Raw genomic sequence first — 22783 nt, 5'->3', positions numbered from 1 at the left:
GTGCGAGCCCTCCCATATACATATCTCTTTGTATGTGTTTGGAATGGTTTTACCCAGCCTTTTGTTTTTGATCAAAGATTAAATGTTGATTCTTATTCAAGCCTCCGTTTAAATCCTTCTTTCTGGTTCACTGAGGGCTTAAGCGTATAGCCGGACCTACACTAGGAAGCAAGAGATCCTGAGTTCAAGTCCTGCCTTAGCCCCGAAAGCCTGTTTGCTGACCTCGGGAGAGACAGTCTCTTTCAGACAAGCCCACCTCACAGGGTGATTGTTGTGGGGAAAAGAGGAAGAGGAAGAAGAGTTGGACATGTTCACCTCCTTTAGTTATTTGAAAAAATAATAAAAACAATGGGGAAAAATCTAACAAAAATAAAAACCGGCTTTCTTGCTTCTGTTTGCATGGAATCTCTCCTAGCCTTGTGCAGATACAGGAATTTCTCTTCTCACAAGGAGGAAGAGTTTTTTTTTCCATCATCCCTTCCAATTTCACTCCCCTTTTTTTGCAGCCTTTGGGGGCACCAGTGGGGGCATCGGACCCCCTCCCAGCCCTGGGACACAGCAGGTTTCTCTGTTTCTTTGGGAAAGATTCCTTCCCCAAGCAGAGTCTGCTTGAGCCCCATCATCCACTTCCCTCCCTGCCTCAGATCAGCTGAATTCCTCCATTCAGACAATAGGAGAAAGGGAGTTTGCACAGAGCCTCTGGGTCAGTCTCCATTCTTCAACACAGAGGGATCCACTCACTCCATGTAGCCAAATTCTCCCTCAATTCTTGGCTACCTCCACACATCGCTCGGCTGAGCTCACAGCAGGGCCAGGACGGCTGGGAAATTGGGACCGAAGGGACTACAAACCTTTCCAGCCACAAGAGACACTTGGACACAGACTGTGGTCTGACAGAAGCTCCTATGGTGCCTTTATGTGGGAGTGGGAAGGGTTATGGGATCAATCTCACAATAAACACTCACCCTATAGGGCTGCCCCATCTGTTGTCCCTGGTGGCAGATGGAAGATTGTGAATCCCACTACTAACACCAATTTCTGTGGAATCAAACACAGGAGCTAAAAAACCAATAATCCAGGTTCACTGCAGTTGTTATTTATTCAGTGTCCACTGGAGGAATTTTGCTCCATAAAATAGTGGGAGGAAATATTTAGAGACAAAAGGATGCACTCATATTTAAACATTCCAGGAAAGGAGGAGAAAATGATAATCATACATATGCATATTTCATTTAACAGATGATGTGAGCATGAATATTCAGAATTAGCAAGACACAAGTTATCTCCCCACCCTTGTATTGTTGCTACCCTCAAGAAAGAGTTATTGTGTAAACAAAAAGAAACTTCTCAGTTGCCACAGCAGTTTGGGTGAAATGTACTGAGAAATGAGGGTATCAACGTTGCTCCATACAATCCTTCTCTATTTCTGTCTTGCTAACATGCTCTCATTTCTCCAAGAAATTGGTCTCCTCACAATCTTCCACACACCCTTTATTTATTTCAAGAAAAATAGTTGGGCCACTCATGCATGCAGAACAGCTTGGACCATTTTCTATGTTTGGAGTGTGGAACATGTTAAAAGTTGAAATTCCTCAGTCTCACATTTACACATTTCTTCTGGCTGTAAGCTGTTCTTTTGTGAAGGATTCAATAATTTCCAAATTTGAAACATATACATATGATTTTCTTTGACTCCTGCATACTATCTAAATGGAAAGAATATCTCCTTTCAAATAAATAAACCATTAACAATTCTTCCAATATCACAATGGTGTTATATCTCATGTTTTTACATTTGTTCTGGCTGTGAGCTGCTCCTTTGTGTTGAGCTCTGGCCTCAGAAGGATAATGTAGCACTTGGGGATGAAGATGCAGCCCAGCAGACCAGCACTGGAGGCCAGGATGGAGAAGACCTGCACAGCCACCATGGATTTCCCTTTGGTGCTCAGGTAGGTGGGCACAAAAGTCACCCAGACACTGCAGAAGACCAGCATGCTGAAGGTGATCAGCTTGGCTTCGTTGAAGGCCCCAGGCAGGTTCCTGGCCAGGAAAGCCACCGTGAAGCAGATGGCAGCCAGGAAGCCCATGTAGCTGAGGGTGACGTAGAACATGACAACGGCCCCTTCGTTGCATTGCAGGATGATCTCTCCAGGCTGAGAGTGGAGGTCAAAGTCAGGGAAGGGGGCAGAAACTCCCAGCCAGATGGAGCAGATGATAACTTGGACAGCAGAAGAAGAAAGGATGATGGAGTTGGCCAAGCTCTTTCCCAACCATCTCTTCACCCGGTTTCCTGGTTTTGTGGCCAGGAAAGCCAACACAACTGTGATGGTTTTGGCCAAGAGAGAAGAAACGGCAACTGAGAAGATGAGGCTGAAGGCTGTTTGTCGGAGAAGGCAGGTGGCTTTCCTTGGTTGACCAATGAAGAGAGAAGGTGACAAGAAGCAAAGCAGGAGGGAGACCAGGAGGATATAGGAGAGGTCCCGGTTGTTGGCTTTGACAATGGGAGTTTCTCGGTATTTAATAAAGATGATTAAAACAAGGCATGTGATTAAGAACAAGAGTAGGGCAAAAGAGACCAGGATGATGCCCAGATGTTCTTCATAAGACAGGAAGTTTATAATTTTGGGGATACATTGGACTCGGTCCTCATTTGGATATTTATCATTTGGACACTTGGTGCATTTTTGTGTATCTGAGAAAGCCAAAAAGCAATATTTCTTTAATATACTGGGTTTTTTACATTTCAAGAAATACCCTTTTTGGATGACAGCTGTTACCAGGGGCATTTTCCAAGAAGTATTTCTTAGCTATTTCATTAAAAAGAACATAAGAAGGATACTTTTTTTAATTAAAAAATGTAGCTAGGGGTATGAAGTTGGAGGAAGTCCTAGGGTGTTAATTATTTCCTGTGTAATGTGTAGAATCTTCATAGGAATCTGCATTATTAGAGGTAAATACTGCATCATATAATCGTTTTAGGCAAACATCTTGAGTCCTGCCACATGGCAGTTAATATCCTGGACTTGGAGGATACATACAGTATCCTGTAACATCTGGAAGCAACCTGGAATTAAGGAGAAACTTCCTATCACTGAGAGCAATTAACCAGTGGAACAGCTGGCCTTCAGAAGTTGTGGGTGCTTCAACATTGGAGGTTTTTAAGAAGAGACTGCACACTTGTCTGAAGTGGTATAGGGTATAGGGGGTGGACTATGTTGTGGTTCGCCAGCAGCCTGCGGAGCTGGAAGCGGAGGCTGAGGAAGAACAGGGGTCAGTCCTGGAGGCTGGGGAAGGCCCGGATGAGGGCTCTGCATCAGAGGCAGAGATGGGGCCAGGGCCATCGGGGAGTGAGGTGCGGACTCCAGAGCCTCCAGAGACTGATAGGAATGAGCCAGAGGAACAGGAGGAGCCTGTTCCTAATGCCCGCATGAGAAGAGCTGCCAGAAGGCAAGAGCAGCTCCGGCAAAGAGGACAAGTTGGGAGTAGGGCCAAGAGATGGTTGGCCCCTCCCATAAGGCTTAAAACAGACCAGCAACGGCGTTTGGGCTTTGCTGGAAAACGTTGGTAGCTTTGTCTTCTTCTTCGTCTATGTCTTGCATTTATTTTTCTATCTGCGACTTCTGAACGTTTGCCAAGGCCTTTGGCACTTTGCCCAATTGGACAAAGGTTTGTGATTGACAGGAATTTGTGTTGGGAGGAATTTGCTTTAATTTAGTTGAACAACGCTGGGAATGAAGTAATTCTCAGCTGTTCGAATAAAGTTTGTTTGTTTTTTCACTGACTGATTTTCCTACTACTTACTTGGGCCTGGGTCACAACAGACTAAGAGACCTCCAAGCTCCCTTCCAGCTCTATTCTATTCTGATTGATTGATTGATTGATTGATTAATTGATTGATTGATTGATCTACATGACTGACAGAATATTTGTGTAATGAGTTCCCCCCATAACTATCCACAGCACCAGATTATGGCCCAGTGACACCCTCTCAGTGATCCTCAAGGAGAGGATCCAATATACAGTGGATTGAAAGATCTTTCAGAAAGTGGACCTAAAACAATTCATCAAGTTTCAGAGAACTCAGATGTTCCTAAAAAGATAAATATAGCAGCACATATGCAATAGTGGTGGGTTTCCCGTGGTTTGGACCAGTTCGCAAGGACCAGTAGTAAAACCGGTAGGAGGCTCCGCCCACCGACCCGGACGTCATCATAGGCGATCTGCACATGTGTAGAAGTGCACACGCTCCCATTGTGAACTGGTGGTAAAGGTAAGCAGAACCCAGCCCTGAAATCCAAACTAAAAAGCAGAAGAGATATTTCCTTTGCTGTTAGTAAAGCTTGCCCAGTCTGCCACCCATCCTCCCATCTCTTCCCAGCCCCTCCTTCCAAGTCTTTTTGATTTACTTCCGTTTAGATAAGAAATTATCCAAGTTCAAAATAAAAAACCACGTGAGCTTCAATCTGTCTTTTAACTTGCACTTTCATGAAAAGGTTCTGGATGGATCCAAGTCCACAAAGCCTCCCATTTTCCTCAGTGTGACCCACCTTCCTGAGTGGAGAAAGTCCCCTCCGGACAAGGAACGCAGTCATAGCAGCAAACTGGCTCTCCTTCTCGAGCCCTCTTGACAAATCCAGGATGACAACTTTCCACACATTTGGACTGAGGCAGGGACTGAGCAGACAAACAAGGAATGCCAGAGAAAAGAGATTAGGACTCTCCGTCCATGGAAAATAGAGGTAGAAATGGATGGAGACAAGTAGCCTCTGGTCTTCATTGGGGTAAATATGAAATCTCTGACTACTTCTAAACAGATGCAGGAGGTAAAACAACTGGCAGATTCTTCCTTTAGTTCCTCCCTTTTTCTTTTGGAATTAAACAATGAAGTACAATGAAGTACTTTTCTACTTCCATTAGAATTCCATTACATTTTTTAATGTAGAGTAAAACTATGATGAAGAAAGAACCCTCTGACCAGTAAGATCATGAAAGGCTTCCATAAAACATGACAAAGCCACTCCACTTAGGTCCCGTCTCTTGAAGAGCTTCCATTAGATGACATCACCTGGCATGGAAGGCCAACCACCCTGGAGACTCTAGGCTTTCCCCACTTGAAATGGGACCTCAGGCTTTGGAAAACAGAGAAAAGTCACAAAAATTTCTCTCACCTTATTGAGCAACTTTAGCCGTGAAAGAGCATCTTGGTCGATAAAAAGTTTCTTTCTTTCAAAATTCGCCAGAGTCTCTAGCCTGGGATCCTCCTTGGGGAGAACCAAGAAGCCTTCAATGCCCAGATCTGCTATTATCTCTCCATTTTGGTCCAAGTACAGTTTGCTATCAGAAATATTCCAAAATTCATTCTTCTCCAGAAAGGGATGAAACTAGAATGGGAACATCCAGGAATTTGAAAAACAGAGAACCTTGTTTTTTATCCCACATTGAATCTTTCTTCTACAATTGTGTAATCTCCAAATATGCTTAATTAGGATATAAATGCTGCCATTATCTTCAAAAGTGAATGAAAAAGTTGGAGAAAAATTTGTCGATCATATACTGACAAAATATGGAGAAAATATAATTGACACAATTGGTCAATTATAGGGAACATTTTAGAGCAGATGACAAATAAAATGAACAGGGAAAGAAAAAAGATGATTCATAAACTCTTTGAAAACAACAGGTTGATTCCCAGAAACATGGGATTATCCAGAAGAAAGTTGTCAGGCTAATCTTCTCCCTGGTCATACCGATGGAAAACACCTCCAGATGTGCTAATTCTACTTAATTGTACTGTGACATTAACAACATTTTGCAGATCTGAAAGAAGAAATCTCCCACCAACTCTTTTCTCAGCCTGAAAAGTTAGCCAGGATCCTTTCTGAGTTTCTTTCTCTCCCATTATGCAGCTGCAGGATTCTCCCCTCTTCTCTGATCCTTCCCTAGGCAGCCTCTCTTCCCCTCATCCCAAAAGTCATCCTCACACATCATTACACTTCCTAAATAGATTATGGGAACTCTGGTGACATCACTGGATTTCAGTGAAGGACTCTGTAAGGTCCGGCCTCTCCTCCTCATTCAGGAAAGTGCAGACTCTTGAAACTTGGCCTTTCAAAAGGAAGCTTTTATTGGGAAGGAGTGGTGGAAGGACGGAATCAAAGGAGGCTCTGAGGGCCCTCAGGCAATACAGTTAGAATAAAGGAAAGTAGAAACCCTCCCAACAGTCCAGTGGGGATTCAGCCAATCCGCAGGTGTGAAGATGTTATTGTATCCGCGGCTCTGAGAAAGTGATAAGGGAACTTTCCCAGGCTCCTCTTCCGACACATGGCCCTCCCTCCCCTTACACTCCCCAAAAGTTGAGAAAATGCCAGGCCGCTTAGGTGCCAGGCTAAAGGTTATAAATCAATGGGCTGCAGGATACAAGATACATGGGGGGAGGAAAGGGGTAGAAGGTAAAGTATAAATGTAATCCGGGGTCCCCTCCTTCCCCCAAAGAAAGGCAGATTCATGGATCTGCCAGACTCAAACAATTGTGTGATGTGATTGGAAACCTGAGGGATGGTATGATAACTAAGTGGATAAAAACTGTCTTCAAAATGATACACAAATAATTTTTAACCTTTTTAAATCTTTCCTATGAAACCTGAAGGTGATGGGTAACAATTTGCCATTGGTTATCAATTTGTCTAAGTTGTCATTAATACAGTAATTAATACAATCTTAGAATAAGCTAATTTGATGTGATTTAAAGAATATAAAGTCTTTCAACTGACAAGCCTTATTTGAAACTTCATTTAAAACGTTTGATGAAATAACAATGGTTTTAAATCAACTTAAAGGCGATAATCAGAAGCAATCTACAATTGTTGAATCGGATGGATTGAATGGATGGATGGACTGGAACTGAATTTGCTGCTGGCATCCCTGAAGGAGGAGTCTGGTTTGAAGGCAGGCTGCTTGGAGATGGCTGGAGAGGCCATGGACCCTGAAGACTCAAAGTGGACAGAACGGATGACTGAAGAAATGGATTCTTTCAAGAAGATTGAGGGAATGGACTTGTCATACTTAACTGGAAAACAAGTCTTAAGAGTTGTTGTGTTTCAATTTACAGGAGGTCCTGTGACTTTGGGGAATGGAAAGCAGTTGTTGGGAAAGATCCTAATTAAAAATTTAAGGAAATGCATTATTATTAAGAATCAAGCAAAGGTGTTTAAACCTGGACAGATTCTGGATGAATCAGAGATGATGATTGTGGTGGTCTGTGGTAGATAATAAGCCCCTGCAAATTTTCTCTGAGTTAAATAGAATAGCAGATAATAGACCATTTTGAAGTTTTGAAATTTAACTTTATTGTTGGATTGCCTGTTAAAAACATTTTTATATACAGCAGATAGATGATAGATGTGTAGTTTATAATTGTGGGCCAATTTTGCAAGGGGGAGAAACTATTATTGCTGTATTTTATTCAACTGGGGGGACAATATGCATGTTTTTGTCTGTTTTTAATGCACAACTTAAAAAAATATATTTTGTCTCGTTTTGTTTTGTCTTTGTAATAGTTTTATTTTCCAAAATTTGTATTTTACCTTTTTGAATAAAATAAAATTTAATAAGAGAAATATCAAGTTTCCAGAACCAATATTTATGATTAGCACACAAAGAAGGGTACATGAGTAAAAAGCAATAGAAAAATATCTGAATTTTAGCAACTAGGACTTGACTAACAATAGAGTCTCATATAAGAACACGAATGATGTACTGGAAGAAGGATGAGGGATATCAAACTTGATATGCATGTTTGTGCAAATGATCTCAAAATCGCAGTTAACTGGAAACAGAATCTGAGTCAGCAGGGAGATGTTCATGGAAAGAAGGAAAATGCAGCCATAAGTGTTATGTATTGATACTTTTGAGCGAGAGTTTCAAACCTGCTATCGTTTCTGATTGGCTGACAGTCCCTCCTGGATTGTATATAAGGAGGGCTGCAGCCTCTGAGTTTTTGCTGAAGTCTCACTGTATATTAAAGAGCTGTTGTCACTTGCTTGGTTGTGCCTCTCGTTATTCCCGAACCACTTCAATAAGAATCTCAGGAAGTGAACGTTCTGGTTTGGGGAGACTCCAACTCAAGGACCAGGTCCCCTTGCAGGCACCACGCTTGGAGGAGAATTTGCACAAAATCTACGTAAACTTCAGGGAAGAAGAAATAAGCCAAGGAAGAGATCAAAGGAGCTGCTCTTAGCCTTGAGGAAAGAGAACAAGGAGAAGAGCTGAAGATCAGGAGGAGTCTGGGAGCCCCTTTTCCAACTGACACAATCTCTCGGTTGGAGAAGGGAGGATGCAGCCCTCTTCCAATCACTGACACACGTTACACACGAGTGTAAGATCTGCTTACTGTTATTCCAGAGTGTCAGACATGGAAAAATGAATTCAGTTACAAAAGGGGAGATTTTAGCTGAAGGAGAGAAAAAAATATGATAAAAGGATGAGCTGTTTTAGAGCTGAGCCAGTTAACCAGAGAAGTTCAGTCTCTTCTTCATGGATTGTCTGATTGCAAAGATGGAGCAGCCATCAGTCAGAGAAGCTTTAACTGGGATTCCTGCAGAGAGGAGGGGTTGGGCTAGATGGTCTCAGGGTCTCCTCCAAATGTATGAAGGTTGTCATGCCTACAACATGCAACTATTGTGCTGTTACATTGTCCCGAGTGGCCAGGGGCAGATAAGCCTAACTGTATGGTCTGAAGCCAGACTCCCTTTTCTCTCAGCCTTTGGAGGAGACGGAAGCAGCCGGTTTGACCGAGACACATGGTCATCCGGAGGCCTCCATCCCTCACACGGAGCATCTCTGGAGAGGTTCCAGCTGCTTCTTTATTGGCTGTTAGTTAATGCTGCCTATCTCCTATTCATATTTGATTCTCACTCTTTGCATCTCCTCAGTTTCTCTGTGCCTTTTTCTCCCAATGAAACACCCAGATCCACCCCAGGCTCCCTTTCACTGGAGGAGAATAGGGGGGTTTAGCTGCCTGTTGAGCTGCACACAGACCCACCTGCAGTGGGGACGGAACAAAGGGGAAATTCCACCATGCTCATCACACACCCACAAATACAAGAATTCATTTAAGAAAGAATAAAGCATTTTCAAATGATCAGAATTTAATATTAAAATGCCATGGTATCTACTCTTTGGAACCATTATTCCCTGAGCAATTGAATTGGCCAGATCTGTTGAGTTGGTTCCCCTCCTTCTCCTCTGGATTCCTCCTCCAAAGGATCTAAGATTAATGGATCCATATCGGAACCCCATACCTGCCATGGCTGCAGCCTTGGAGACCCCAAGATCTTTTCTCCCTCCTTCCTTCTCCTCCTCCTCGATCTGGAGGAATAAGCGGCATTCAAGGCCTGGGCCAGAGTCTGAATGATACTGTAATATTCATAGAAATTTGGGGCCTGGATCCTGTCCCTTTTCTCCTGGGTCTCCAGTGGGGCTTTCTGGGTGCATCATCTGTGGCCTTTGACAGAAAAGACGTTCTTTGAAAGAGAACAGCAGAAATAAGGATCTTGAAACTTTTCTTCCACAAAGAAATGGGGTTCAAAGGCAGAATCAATTGGCCTTTTTTTTAACAGATAACCAAAGTTCCAAATACTATGGATGTATTTGTAAAGTCTATGCTTGTTCATTTCATACCCTGCAAAATTTGTGAGGATCCAGATTTTCTCTTCAATGGGTCCTGGCAGACGCATAAATGTTAAATGGAAAGGAAGAATTCTCTCCCAAACGTAATCAAATTCCATGAAGTGAACAAAGACGTTGATTTGTCTCCACTTAGAGAGGGAATCCCTGAGGGCTGTTGTGTATCCAGTTGTTGAGAATCGTTGTGATATAACCACACAAATTCCACTCCTGACAAGCATAGGAGGAAAAATCCTCATGAAATTCTCTCCATTTTCTGTGTCTGAAGCAAAGAGGCTAATCAGGGTCCATCTGAAATGGAGGAGCAGTTGGACAATTGCTGGGTAGTGGAATCCTTCTTTGGGGAACATCTGGTGGAAAAAGGGGAATTGACTTTTATCACTCAGAGCCTCTGAAGCAGATTTAAGACTGATCTGAAAAAGCGATGAAGAATGCTGTGTTATATTTGGGGACAGATCAAGTCCAAAATATTAGATTTTAATAAATCCAACCTGGTTCTCATAAATGTATTAGAATAGATTGTTAATCAGACATTGTTTAAAATATTAAAGACAGAATATTAGCAAGATTGTATCATAATAATGGAAAATAATAAGCAAATTAAAAAACAATAAAAATGTAAATCATATTACTGTATCACCCCTACAATTTATCACAATTAGATTAACACGTGCAAATGCCAACTGGAGTATTCTATTCCAATAAAGGGCCTATTATAATTTTCGAGGATTGCTGCATCTTTTTTTGCTTCTCTATCCCAGATTCTTTCTGGAGGAAATGTTTTTAACTTCTTTCTCCATACAAGAAACAGGCAGACCTCAAAGCCTAATAAGATTTGTCAGTTGCATAATCCGAGTTTGGTCTTTAATTGAAGTTTTGTCTGTTCCAACAGCCACAATTTTCAGAGTCTGTCAGTTTCCATAGATTATATTTTATGCCAATAATACCCATATTTTCTGAATTTAGACAAAGCAGAAATGGTGGAAATTCCCAAATCAGCTCTGAGGGCAGCAGCTGGAGTCCTTTTACCCACCCCAAGATCCTCCTCAGAGGCTGAGGTTGGGTTGGTTCTGCTGGTGGTTTCTCTCTGAAGCCCCAAACATCAGATTGATGTAAGAACATGGGGGAAAACTGGGCCTCCGATACTTTAATCATTGGGGCTGAGGAAGCTGGAGAGCTAAGAGGTTTTCATTTAAGTACCACTTGCACTCCTGCCCTTTCTCTAACTGAGCTCCTTGGATGATGAGGGAGCCAAGATTCAGTCTCAGAGAAAACAACCCCAGGTAAGGAAAGGTGTTACTTGCTCTAATGGCTGACCATCCATGGCTAGGATGTCATTTCCCAAAGACCATAACTTTTGAACTTGCTTTATAAATTATTAGATAATTATTAAGACAAAACAATCCAAGTCTATACAATCCAATGTCTAAGTATGATAATATGACATTATCTGTATAAATCAGTGTATTCCAATAGCAATTTAGCAGGCTAAACATGTGTACCTATAACAGAACTTATAACATAATAAAAGGGTTGGAAGGGACCTTGGAGGTCTTCTAGTCCATCCCCCTGTTCAAGCAGTAAACCAGGCATAATAGCAGTAACTGTGAGAGGGATCCTGGAGTCTTAGTGGACAACCAATTAAATATCAGTCAAGACTGTGCAGTGGCAGCCAAAAAAGCCAATTCAATCCTAAATCGCATTAACGGAGGGATACAATCAAGATCAAGAGAGGTACTAATACCACCCTATAAAGCCTTAGTAAGACCACACCTAGAATCCTGCATCCAGTTTTGGTCACCACGCTATAGAAAAGATGTTGAGACTCTAGAAAAAGTGCAGAGAAGAGCAACCAAGAGGATTAGGGGACTGGAGGCTAAAAAATACAATGAACGGTTGCAGGAACTGGGCTTGGCTGGTCTAGTGAAGAGAAGGACCAGGGGAGACATGATAGCAGTCTTCCAGTATTTGACGGGCTGCCACAGAGAGGAGGGGGTCAAGCTGTTTTCCTTTTTTTTTTTTTAATTTTAAAAAGCAAAACTGTATTCATTCTTAAAAGAAAAACATTTAAAACATACAAAGCCTTGATTAAGTTAAACGTTAACTTATCAAGAAACAAATTTGCATATACATATACAATAATCAACTTCAACTACTAACTAATTATATATATACAGATATACAAACCTACAGTGATATATTTCATTTTCTATCTATCTGACATTTTACTTATAGTAATTTCATCTAATTTTCATCTCTACCCATTTGGTCTCCTTTGATTTATCCACTGGTACCATCTATTCCAAATTCTAAAATATTTTGAGTCCTCCTTATCTTGTAATTCTAAAGTTAATTTGTCCATTTCTGCGCATGTATATATCTTTTGTATTAGCTCCTGATCAGTTGGCAATCTATTTGTTTTCCAAAGTTGTGCTACTGCTAGTCTGGCCGCCGTTATTATGTGAAGTATTAAGTATTTTGTATCATTCCTAATGTTCTTTTTGATCATACCTAATAGAAAAATTTCGGGTTCTAATTCAATTTCGCAATCTGTTATTTCTGCTATCCATGTTTTAATCTTGTTCCAATATTTCTTAATTTCTGGGCAGAGCCACCAAGCATGATAAAAAGTTCCCTGTGCTTTTTTACACTTCCAGCAAGTCGGATTTACATTTGGGTACATTTTTGCTAATCGTGCGGGGGCCAGATACCATCGATACCACATTTTATAGTGATTTTCTTTGTAGGCCACCGATTTTGTCATGGAGTAATTATTTTCCCACACTCTTTCCCATTCTTCTAATTGTATGCTGTGACCAATGTTCCTCGCCAGGCTATCATCTGCCCTTTAACCAATTCTTCTGCCAAATCATATTCAAGTAGATATTTGTAAATTTTCGAAATTAACTTTCCTTCTTTGGATTCTAATAATTTGTCTAATCGGTTTTGTTTTATCTCTATTCCTCCGTCCTCCTGAACCTTCCTATATCTTGTTTTTATTTGTGAGTATGGCCACCAGTCTATTGCTATTCCTTGTTCCATTAATTCTTCTCTAGTTTTCAGATTCCCCTGTCTATCTAGTATTTCTCTGTATCTTAGTATTTTTTGTTTAGATAGTATATTGGGATAGGTTATTGCTTCTATCGTTGATAGCCAGCCGGGGATTTTCATGTAGTGTTTGTGCCGAATTTGTTGCCATATATTAATTAGAGATTTTCTGATGGTATGATTATTAAAGTTAAATATTTTAATATTTATTTAAATAAAATATTTAAATATTTTATTCCCTGTATTCCAAATAAAGGCATGCCAACCCTTCATCAAATCGTGTCCCTCCAAATTTAACAACCTTTGGTTATCCAAAGTTATCCATTCCTTAATCCAAAGTAGACTTGCAGCCTTATAGTATTTTTGCCATGCCGGCAAGCCAAATCCCCCTCTGGTTTTATCATCTTGTAGTATATTTAATTTTATTCTTGATTTTTTTCCCTTCCCAGACAAATTTTGTGGTTATTTTATCCAAATTATCGAAAAATTTCTTGTCCAATTTTATCGGTATTGTTTGGAATAGATAAAGGAGCCTTGGCAGTATGTTTGATTTTATTGTTGCTATCCTCCCCAGCAAAGATAGTCTTAATTTCCCCCATTTCTCTAAGTCTTCTTTTATTTTTTGAACTAAAGGTTCATAATTATCTTGTTTTATTGTTATGGTTCTAGCCGTCAACTGTATCCCCAGATATTTCACTTTTTTAACTGCCTGTAATCCTGAAACTTTTACTAATTTCTCTACTTGTTTTGTTGTCATGTTTTTTGTTATCATATTTGTCTTTTCCTTGTTGACTTTTAGACCTGCTACTTTTCCGAATTCTCCAATCTCTTCTAATAATTTCGGGGTTGTTTCCAATGGGTTTTCTATAAAGAAGACAAGGTCATCGGCAAAAGCTTGGACCTTGTACTCCTCTCTCTTAATCTTTAGTCCTTGTATTTCTTTGTTTGTCCTGATTCTAATTAGCAAATTTTCCAAGGTTAAAATAAAAAGTAGGGGTGATAGGGGACATCCCTGTCTTACTCCTTTAACTATTCCAATGGGGTCAAGCTGTTTTCCAAAGCACCCAAAGGCCGGACAAGGAATAATGGATGGAAACTGAACAAGGAGAGATTCAACCTGGAAATAAAGAGATAAAGTTGCCTTCAGAAGTTGTGGGAGCTTCATCACTGGAAGCTTTCAAGAAGAGACTGGACCGTCATCTGTCAGAAATGCTGTAGGGTCTGCTTGGACTAGATGACCTACAAGGTCCCTTCCAACTCTGTTAATCTGTATCTGTCTATACTATTCCAGACAAGTGGCTGTCCAGTCTCTTCTTCAAAGCCTCCAGTGATGGACCATCCACAATTTCTGAAGGGGAGACGTTCCATTCCTCACCATTAGGAAATTTCTCCTTAGTTCTAGGTTGTTTCTCTCCTTGATTAGTTTCCATCCATTGTTTCTTTTCTTGCCTTCTAGTACTTTGGAAAATAGGTGGACCTCCTCTTCTCTGTGGCAGCCCCCCCAAATATTGGTACATTGCTATGATGTCACCCTTAGTCCTTTTCACTAGACTAGACATCCTGAATTCCTAAAACTGTTCCTCATATGTTTTAGTCTCCAGGTTCTTAATCATCTTAGTTCATCTTTTCTGCACTCTTTCCAGAGTCTCTCCATCTTTTTTATAATATGGTGACCAAAACTGGATGCCCTATTCCGAGTGTGGTCTTGCCAAGGCATTATAAAGCGATACCAATACTTCATGTGATCTTGATTTTATCCCTCTGTTAATAGAACCTAGGACTGAATTAGCTTTTTTAGCTGCTGCTGGCTCATATTTAAGTGATTGTCCACTCGGACTCCAAGATCCCTCTCACAGTTACACTTATTGAGCCAGATTTTACCACATCTGTAAGTGGACATTTGGTTTTTCTAGCCTAAGTATAAAACCTTACTTTTCTCTACATTATTATTTTTTAAAAAAAATTGATTTATATGCCGCCCTTCTCCGGAGACTCAGGGCAGCTTACAATGCGTTAAGCAATAGCCTTCATACTTTTGTATATTTGTACAAAGTCAGCTTATTGCCCCCACAAACTGGGTCCTCATTTCACCTACCTTAGAAAGGATGGAAGGCTGAGTCAACCTTAAGCCTTGGAGAGATTTGAACCAGCAGTAAATTGCAGGCAGCTGTGTTAATAACAGGGTTCGTAGACCAAAATTTCATTTTGTTAGATAGGCCCAGGGTTCAAGTATATCTAGATCCATCTGGATCTTCATCCATCTGGGTTGTTGGCTATTCTTGCAACTTACTTACTTACTTTCTTCTTTCTTTCTTTCTTTCTTTCTTTCTTTCTTTCTTTCTTTCTTTCTTTCTTTCTTTCTTTCTTTCTTTCTTTCTTTCTTGTTTAGATTTCTATACTGCCCTTCTCCCGAAGGACTCAGGGCGGTGTACAGCCATGTTAAAACAATACAAAAACAAATCAACACCTTTAAAACCAAATTAAGAGAATTATATAAACTTGGCCAGCGTTAAAATCCTGATAAAACCAATTTAAAATTTAAATTAAAATAGTTCAAGTAATTTAAAACACCCATTAAGCCATTACACTTTAGTGTTGTCTTCAAATTTGATGATTTCTTCCCTCATCCAAATCATTGATGAAGATGTTGAAGAGTACTGGGCCTAAAATGGAACCTTTTTTTATCAATTAAATAGTTGGTAGAATGTCTTCTCCAGGGATTGTATTGCTTGCATTTCAGGCCTTTTATGATTAATCTCAAGATGAACATAATGGGGTAAAATATTGAGATTTTTGCTAATATGGAGAAAAGCAGCTCTTGAATTCCATGGAGAAGACATGATTGCATCTATTGCTCACCCACCACCACCCACCCCTCACTACCAGAAGGAGAAACACACACACAAACCTGTGGGACTTTGTAGGTGCCTCCTAATGTTGACATCTGGATGGAGATGTCCCTCTCAGCTCCATCAAGAAGAGCCAGGAGGTTCTCCTTCCTTCCACAGCCGTAGTTGGGGACATTGGATTCTCCAGTGGAGAGAATGTCCAGCAAGGCATCTGAAGTGTGGAAAGCGCTCACATAGTTGTTATGGATGTTGTAGCCAAGTGTGAGATTGTGCAAGAGATGGGAATTTTTGTTGGCCAGTTGAATGTTGAAAATGTATCGTAAGCAATAAGAAAAATCGTAAGAAGTCCTATTGAAAAAAAAAGTTATTATATTCAACAGCCAAAACAAATACTTTTGTTTTATATAATATATATAATCCTCCAGAAGCCTATTGAGCCTTAAACCAACATTGATCCAAAAGCAAAGATCAGTTAAACAATATGGAAATGGGCTGAGGTACAGCAACTACAACTGGTTCCACCACTACTTTAAATAAAATTCATTATTCAAGTGATAAATTAAGGATTGAATTGAGGGAGGAAAATAATCTGCAGTCCTTTCACCTTTTTTTCAGACCCCCTTTTGAGTCTCTTTCACAAAATCAGTCCAAAGAGAGAAGCCATGGAAATCAAAATCATTCAGGAAATTAGACATATTACCCAATATAGGAATAAATGAAGAAATAAAAAACTGAAAAGAAGGAGAGTGTTAGACTGGAGGGACTGCAACTCCATCACCCTGAATGACTTACGGATCATGGAAAACAAACTGAAGAGAAGGAGCCACATTGAAAAGCAACTTTGTATGCAAGATTTCCTTTCCATTGGTGACTATACTGATTAGATGGTCTCCTGGTCTGTAGTAGCTCCATGGTTTCCCATCCTGGTTCTCCAAACTCAGTGGGCATTTCATTTTCAGCTTCCCAGAGACTGGATGGGACAAAAGCAGCAGCAGAAGCAGAAGCAGGAGGTCCATCATTCATGGCATGAATCAATGAATCCCTTTCCTGTTTCTAAAGAAGAATTGGAAGAGTCAAAGGACTCTCACAAGATGGAATATCCAGATGCTTTCCTGATTCAAACACAGAGAAACACTCAGCTTCATCTGGAAAGGAGGGAGACGTAGATTCAAGAGCACCGACTCTGCCTGTCCCAAACCTCCATATTTCTCTGCCCAAAGTCTCCCCTGGAGGATTGGGCCAAAGAGCAGAGCTGAAACTTTTATCACAGTTCTCCCTCTCAGGAGGGATCCCTGGATAATTCAAGTAGTTCTTGCAGTCAAAGATGGTTGGGAAATTCTCTGGAGGGAAATGAAAGGGAAATAATCCCTAAGTGATTCAAAACAACAGGAGCAGAGATGGAATTAAATCCATTATCTAGAATTGAGAGTTTTGGGAGCTCCATGCAGGGAATACATGGCACCTGTGGCTGAAATAACAAATAAATCTGACATTTGTTTGCATAGTGATGAAAGACAAAACTGGGGGGGGGCAGTTAATGCTGGAGCATGTCACAGATCTGAAATAGCTGCCAGCTGAGTTGGAGCCAAAATTTACTTTATTTTGAAAGCTAATGCTCAAGGGCATCACAGAAAAGGGCTGATGCAATAGTGCAGCCAGTCTCTAAGAGCAAAATCAACTTTAGTGAAAAACTAGTTTTTAGAACTTTGCAGAATTAAAAAGAGAGATGGAGAGAGAGGGGGGGGGGGCATTAGAAAAAAACCAAGTGAAAAGAGATGGAGAAATCAAGGCTGCCTCTCAGCCCATGTGGGGAGGGGAGGGAGGGGAGGGGGAGGGGGAGCTCAGGACCCTCGTGTTGCAGATGGAAAGCTGATCTTCAAAATCCAACTTCCATCTTCAGAGACCTGTGAATACAGAAGCCCATGTCCCATGTTCCCCTGCCACCCTTTCCCATGCAGAGGCCAGGCAAGGGGGCTCTTGCAGGGATGCCAGACAGGACTCTGCCCGGCTGAGTGGGGAGCCCCTCTTGGGAGGAGGAAGCTGGGGAGCCTCATAGTGGGGAAGGGAAGCAGATCTGCAAAATCTCCCTCCAGGTTCCATCTTCTGAGTCCTGGAAACAGATGAGATCATATCCCATGTTGCTCAGCCACCTCTTTCCATGCATGGGGCACTCAGGGGAAAGCAAAGCCCAGACCCACGGAGAAAGCCCAGGATGGGCAGAAAGGAGGAGGGGATCTGGGGCATTCCTGGTTTATGGGTCCCAGGGTTGAATATTGGGGTGGGGATGCAGCCCCTGGAGATTCTCCAGCTTTGTTTGGGCTCCGTGTCTTTCCAGGAGAGGCTCCTGTGGGGAGAAGCCATGCAGGGCTGGGTCTTCCGAGGGGGATCCGGGGTTGCCCTGAGGGAAAAGACAGCCAGCCTCACCCTGGAGGGGACCCTCTGTGACTCTGAGGAAGATGGGGGTCTCCTGTGGCCCCTCCAGAGCCCCCAGCTGAGGAGACCCTCTTCAGAACCTTTGCTGGGGAAGGGGCTTAAGCCCCCCTCCCTCTGCAATTCTGGGAGCTTTTGCCTCCTTCTCATCCCCCCCAAAGCTTTGAATTTTGCTCTTTATCTTCAGCCTCTTCTCCATCAGGCTGAGGGCAGAGAAGCTCCCAGGCAACCGCCTCTCCTTCCAATTTAAGAAAGTAAAGACTCTTGAAACATGATAGTTCAAAAGGATCCTTTTATTAAGCAGAAGTGATAGCAACCCAGTTAAAGAAAGAGCTGAATACCCTTAGGCAAAACAAGTAGGATTAAAGCAGTAGAGACCCCTCCCTTTAAGTCAGAATGCAGCCAATACACAAGTGTGAAGATGTTTTCTTTACTAGTTTCCCTGAGAACTGAAACAAACATGCATTCTCACCGTTATCCTTTAAAGTGAAACAACCCACATGGCTATCATAAACATTCCTCCACATTAAGAGGATCTCAGGGCTCTTTGGTGCTAGGATATAAGTTGTAAAATATCTGTTGACACAGGCAATGCTAGTAAATTGAATCCAAGTCTCCCCCTTCTCCCAATTGATTGGCAGTATCACTCTTAGGGATCTGACAGGTGTTTTAAATTGATTGGTTCACACTACAGGTGGGAAATTCAAGAGATCTCAGTGGCTGAGCTGTCAGACAGCTCCCTTTAAAAGGAGGAGCTGCCGGACAGCTCATTCACTTCTTCTTGTAACAGTCTACCAAATAAACAAGCTGTTGTCTTAGCCGAGAGTCCTGCCTCTTCACTCAACCCAAACTTAACACTTTCCACATTCCGTGCATGTATCTGGTTTCCTCCTGAGGGGATCCTTTGATGGGAAAGGAGGGATCTCCTCTTCCTGAGACTCTTTCCACCCTTCAAGGGTTGAAATGGTTTCTCTTCTTGGCTCTCTGGCTGCTTTTCCTCCAGCCTTTTGAGGTCCTCACTGAGATGGATGGGATTCTCCTCCTGGGTTACATCCAGTTCCTTGCAAGATTTGGCTCATCCACTCCTAGACACAAATAAAGAAAATCCCATTAAAATACAAGAACAAGAGATCCGTCTACCTACTTTGTGTGTCTTCTTTTACCACCACCAATATATTTTTCCTCTCTGCTTATAATTGGAGGACCCTGAGGTTGTTTTCCTTCTGACTCCATCCCAGACAATTTAAGGCCTCCTTGCTGGGCCTTTCCTGTCGGTCACAAGAGAAACTGATTTGTCTCTATTCCTAAGTGGGTCCCACTTCCGTTAGACTCAGAGAATGAGGGAGTGGCAGGAAAGACCGGACTAAAGAGGAAAAAGTCACCTCTAAGAAACCATAAACCTTTTCTTACATCTCCTGCAGAGGGAGTGAAATGCGGCCTGAAGGAGTTTTTCCTCCAGGAGCCCCTCCTGCTTCTATAAAGCCCCCTCCTCGCCCTTGTTTCTGCCCCTCCACAAGGGGAGACTTTGCTTCTTGGAGCACCCACAACTTTCCTTTCCTTTCTTTGGGAAGACAAAGGGGTCCCGGGAAGAGAGACCAGGGTCCTCCTCCAGGTGCCTGAAGGTCCCAGCGCTTTGGATGGGGGACAAAACCTTCAGCTGAACCTGGCAGGAGTGAAAGGGGCGGGGGCGTTTTCTTCACGTTCGTTGCTAACGCAGCAGCGAGAGGACACTCAGTTGTTTTCTCCTTTTGGTTCTGGGACTTTATCACCTCTGAGGATGGATGAATGGGGGGCACCTCTGAGGATGGATGAATGGGGGGCACCCCCCCAGGGCCTGATCTGGGGGTCCTTCTGGAGCCCAACTCCTGCCTGAGGATCGGGGGCAGCCGTAGTTAGGAGGGGCCATGGCAGAGTTTTGGGTTTTGCCCCAGTCGCTCCCTTTCCTGGGCCACCTGGCTCCCTTCATGGCCACTCACGCCCTGCTCACCCCAAGGATGGACTACTGCAGAGCTCTCTCTGTGGGGCTGCCCTTGGAGAGCATCCGGGGACTCCGACTGAGGCAGAAGGCAGCTGCGAGGACAGTTGTGTCTCTGCTGAAACAATGCTGGACAAAGAACAAAGGGACCTCGACTTACAACGGTTCTTTTAGTGATGGTTCAAAGTTAGGAGGACACTAAAAAAGTACTTATGACCGTTTTTCACGCTTACAATTATTGCAGTATCCCCATGGTCATGGGCTCAAAACTCAGATGCTTGGTAACTGTCTCAAATTTATGACGGTCGTAGTGTCTCGGACTCAGGTGATGGCCTTTGGGACCTCCTGGCAAGCAAAGTCAATGGGAAGCCAGATTCGCTTAATGACCGTGTTGCTAACTTAACAACTGCGGTGATTCACTTAACAACTGTGGCAAGAAAGGTTGTAAAATGGGGCAAAACTCACTTAACGACTGCCTTATTTAGCAACATAAAATTCTGGGCTCCATTGTGGTCATTAGATGAGGACCGTCTATAGACTTATTTGTAAGCCTCCTTCCCAAATGGTGACATTCGACACAAAGACACACAATTGCGCACAAAGGACCAGAGTGCAACTGTGACAGAAGGGGATGAATGGAGGCAGGTGGGAAGTCCTGGGATTTGGCTGCCTTCAGACGGAGCCCTTCCTCCCCTGGGATGAGTCCCGAGTTAGATCCCCCAGGGGGATCACACACACACACACACACACACACACACACACAGAGTGTGGCTATTGGGGGGGGGGGGCTGTGCAGGTTCCCTCTTGCCTGGGAGGGGTCCCCTCCATGACAGCCTCTTCACCTGGAGGCCAAGAAAAGGGGGAGTCAAAGGTAGCAGCCAAGAAGGGCTGAATTCAAACTCTCTGCTCCCATTTTGCCAGCTCTGAGCCAGCCGGGAGAAGGGAAACAATCTGGGCAAAGCAAAGGGGAAGAGAGATTTTTTCTTTCCGGCCTCCGTCCCAGTAAAGACCAGCAGGGAGGCATGGAAGATGCAGGAAAACGGATCATCTCTTATCCCCTGTTGGGAATCCTCCCCCTGCGGCTCCTCCTCCTCTTCCGGGCTGAGGAAGAAGCCTTCTGCTGGGGAAAGGTCTCCCCTTCCCCATCCCAAATCCAGCTCTGGTCTCCAGGGACAGGATGGCCAAAGCTGCTCCGGGACCCCCAGGTGCCCCCTCTGAGCTTCTGGGGTCTTCCTGCTTCAGCCACACAGGATGGTGGAGGCAGCCGCTGTTTTCCCAGGGCCCCTCCGGGTAACACAACTCTTGAAGTGGGGATGTTGTAGACCAAAACTTGTGTGGTTCCTTCCTGTGGATTGTCTGTCCTGAGGCTTGGCCAGAGCTTCCCAAGAGCCCCATTTCCCATAAGGACGGGGTGGGTGAGTTTCCCCACCTCTGCTGCCCTGCAAACCCCCTTTTCCATGGGGCTGACATGGAACCTCCTGGACCTGCCAAGAGGAAAGTGGTTTCTGGAGACCAGGAATTCCCTCGGCCTGTTCCAGGAGCTCTTTACCCCCTCCAGACAGGGAGAAGTTTCCCTTCTCACAAGAGATCCTTTCCTCTCTCCAACCGATCCTATGGATCTGGATCTTGTTAGGAAAACACCTCCAGATTAAGGAGTAATTTGGGGGGTGCAATCCGATGGGATGCAGCTGCCCCTCTTCTCCCCCAAATAACCAGCATTTTCCCCAACACAGTTCTGGCTAGGCTGTTTTCTCCTTTGGCTTTGCAAAGGGGGACTTTTCTCATTTCTCTTGATCTGAAAGGGTTCGGGGCAGCCAGCAGCACATTCTGGGGCCTCTGCCCACCTGCTCCAGGCACAGAATCCACCTCCGTCCCTTTGGGCCAGCACCAGCGGTTCTTCCAGGGTCTCTGGTTGAGAAGGGCATCCAAAGTGCCTGGGATCTCTGGTCCCTCCAGGCTGGCTCTTCAGGACCAAGCAAGCATCCCTCTCTGGGGTCCCAAGTGGGTCCCCTAAGTGGCTGGAGGGAGTCTGCCCAGGGCTCCCTTCCTTGGAGTTGGACAGAAACGGCCCTTCCCAACCTTCTCCCTCCCTTTTGGCCTCCCATCTGCGGAGGGGAGGGGGATCCAGCCAGGCTGAGTCTTGGACGGGATTAGCCCTCCAACCTCACAGTCCAGCTGAGGGGCCATAAGGGGCCAGCCAGGCAGACATTTTGACAGATGTAACAGTAGGGGGCTTAGATCCAACTCCCTCCCACGAGGGTCCCCCAACCTCCCCCCATCTGAGTCTTGGATTGACCCTCCCAACTTTCTGTTGGAGATCCATAAGGGCCCCAGACAGACACACAGACAAACACAGACAGAGGGAGGGGAAAGTTTGTCTCGCTGTCTCTCCAAGGAGGGGTCCCAAAATGCCCGCCTCCCAGCCCCCTGAATGGAACCCCCAGCAACGCTGCCAGCAGCTCCTTTCCTGCAGGGAAATCCTGGATTGTCCGGGGGCCTAGTGGGGGGGAACAGTGGCTGCCCACCTTTTACTTGGCAATGCTGGGGAGACCCCCGAAGGGCAGGAGGGATTCCTTCCTGGGGCTCCCAGAGAGCATCCAAACTTTCCTGGCATGGAGAGGAAAAAAAGCCTAAAAGGAGAGAAATTCCTGCGTTGGCTGCGATTGTGGCTGGGAGGAGATAGGAAACCCCCCTCCTTGCAAGACCCCCCCCCACTGCAGCCTTCCATCTGGTGGGACCCCCTTCCTGGGGATGCTCCTCCCAGCCCCTCCCTCCCTGCCAAGACCCCTTGCAGCCT

The 22783-nt window shown here is 43.7% G+C and overlaps 1 protein-coding gene and 1 pseudogene across 1 annotated transcript; one reads left to right on the top strand and one right to left on the bottom strand.

Annotated features, from left to right (window-relative positions):
* Positions 1 to 22783, top strand: part of LOC139317791 (vomeronasal type-2 receptor 26-like) — a 112077-nt pseudogene that overhangs the window by 63724 nt on the left and 25570 nt on the right.
* Positions 1827 to 4668, bottom strand: LOC139318817 (vomeronasal type-2 receptor 26-like; the record flags this gene model as incomplete). Its single annotated transcript, XM_070946441.1, has 2 exons — positions 1827 to 2692; positions 4548 to 4668. Coding segments are annotated over 2 exons (987 nt in total), but the record flags the coding sequence as incomplete, so codon positions are not given.

The sequence above is a fragment of the Pituophis catenifer genome, unplaced genomic scaffold, assembly GCF_029215685.1.
Source record: "Pituophis catenifer annectens isolate HBS135680 unplaced genomic scaffold, rPitCat1.0.hap2 SCAF_6, whole genome shotgun sequence".
Lineage (NCBI taxonomy): Eukaryota > Metazoa > Chordata > Lepidosauria > Squamata > Colubridae > Pituophis > Pituophis catenifer.
Note: the sequence above shows the minus strand (reverse complement) of the source record. Positions and strands in the feature narration are given on the sequence as shown.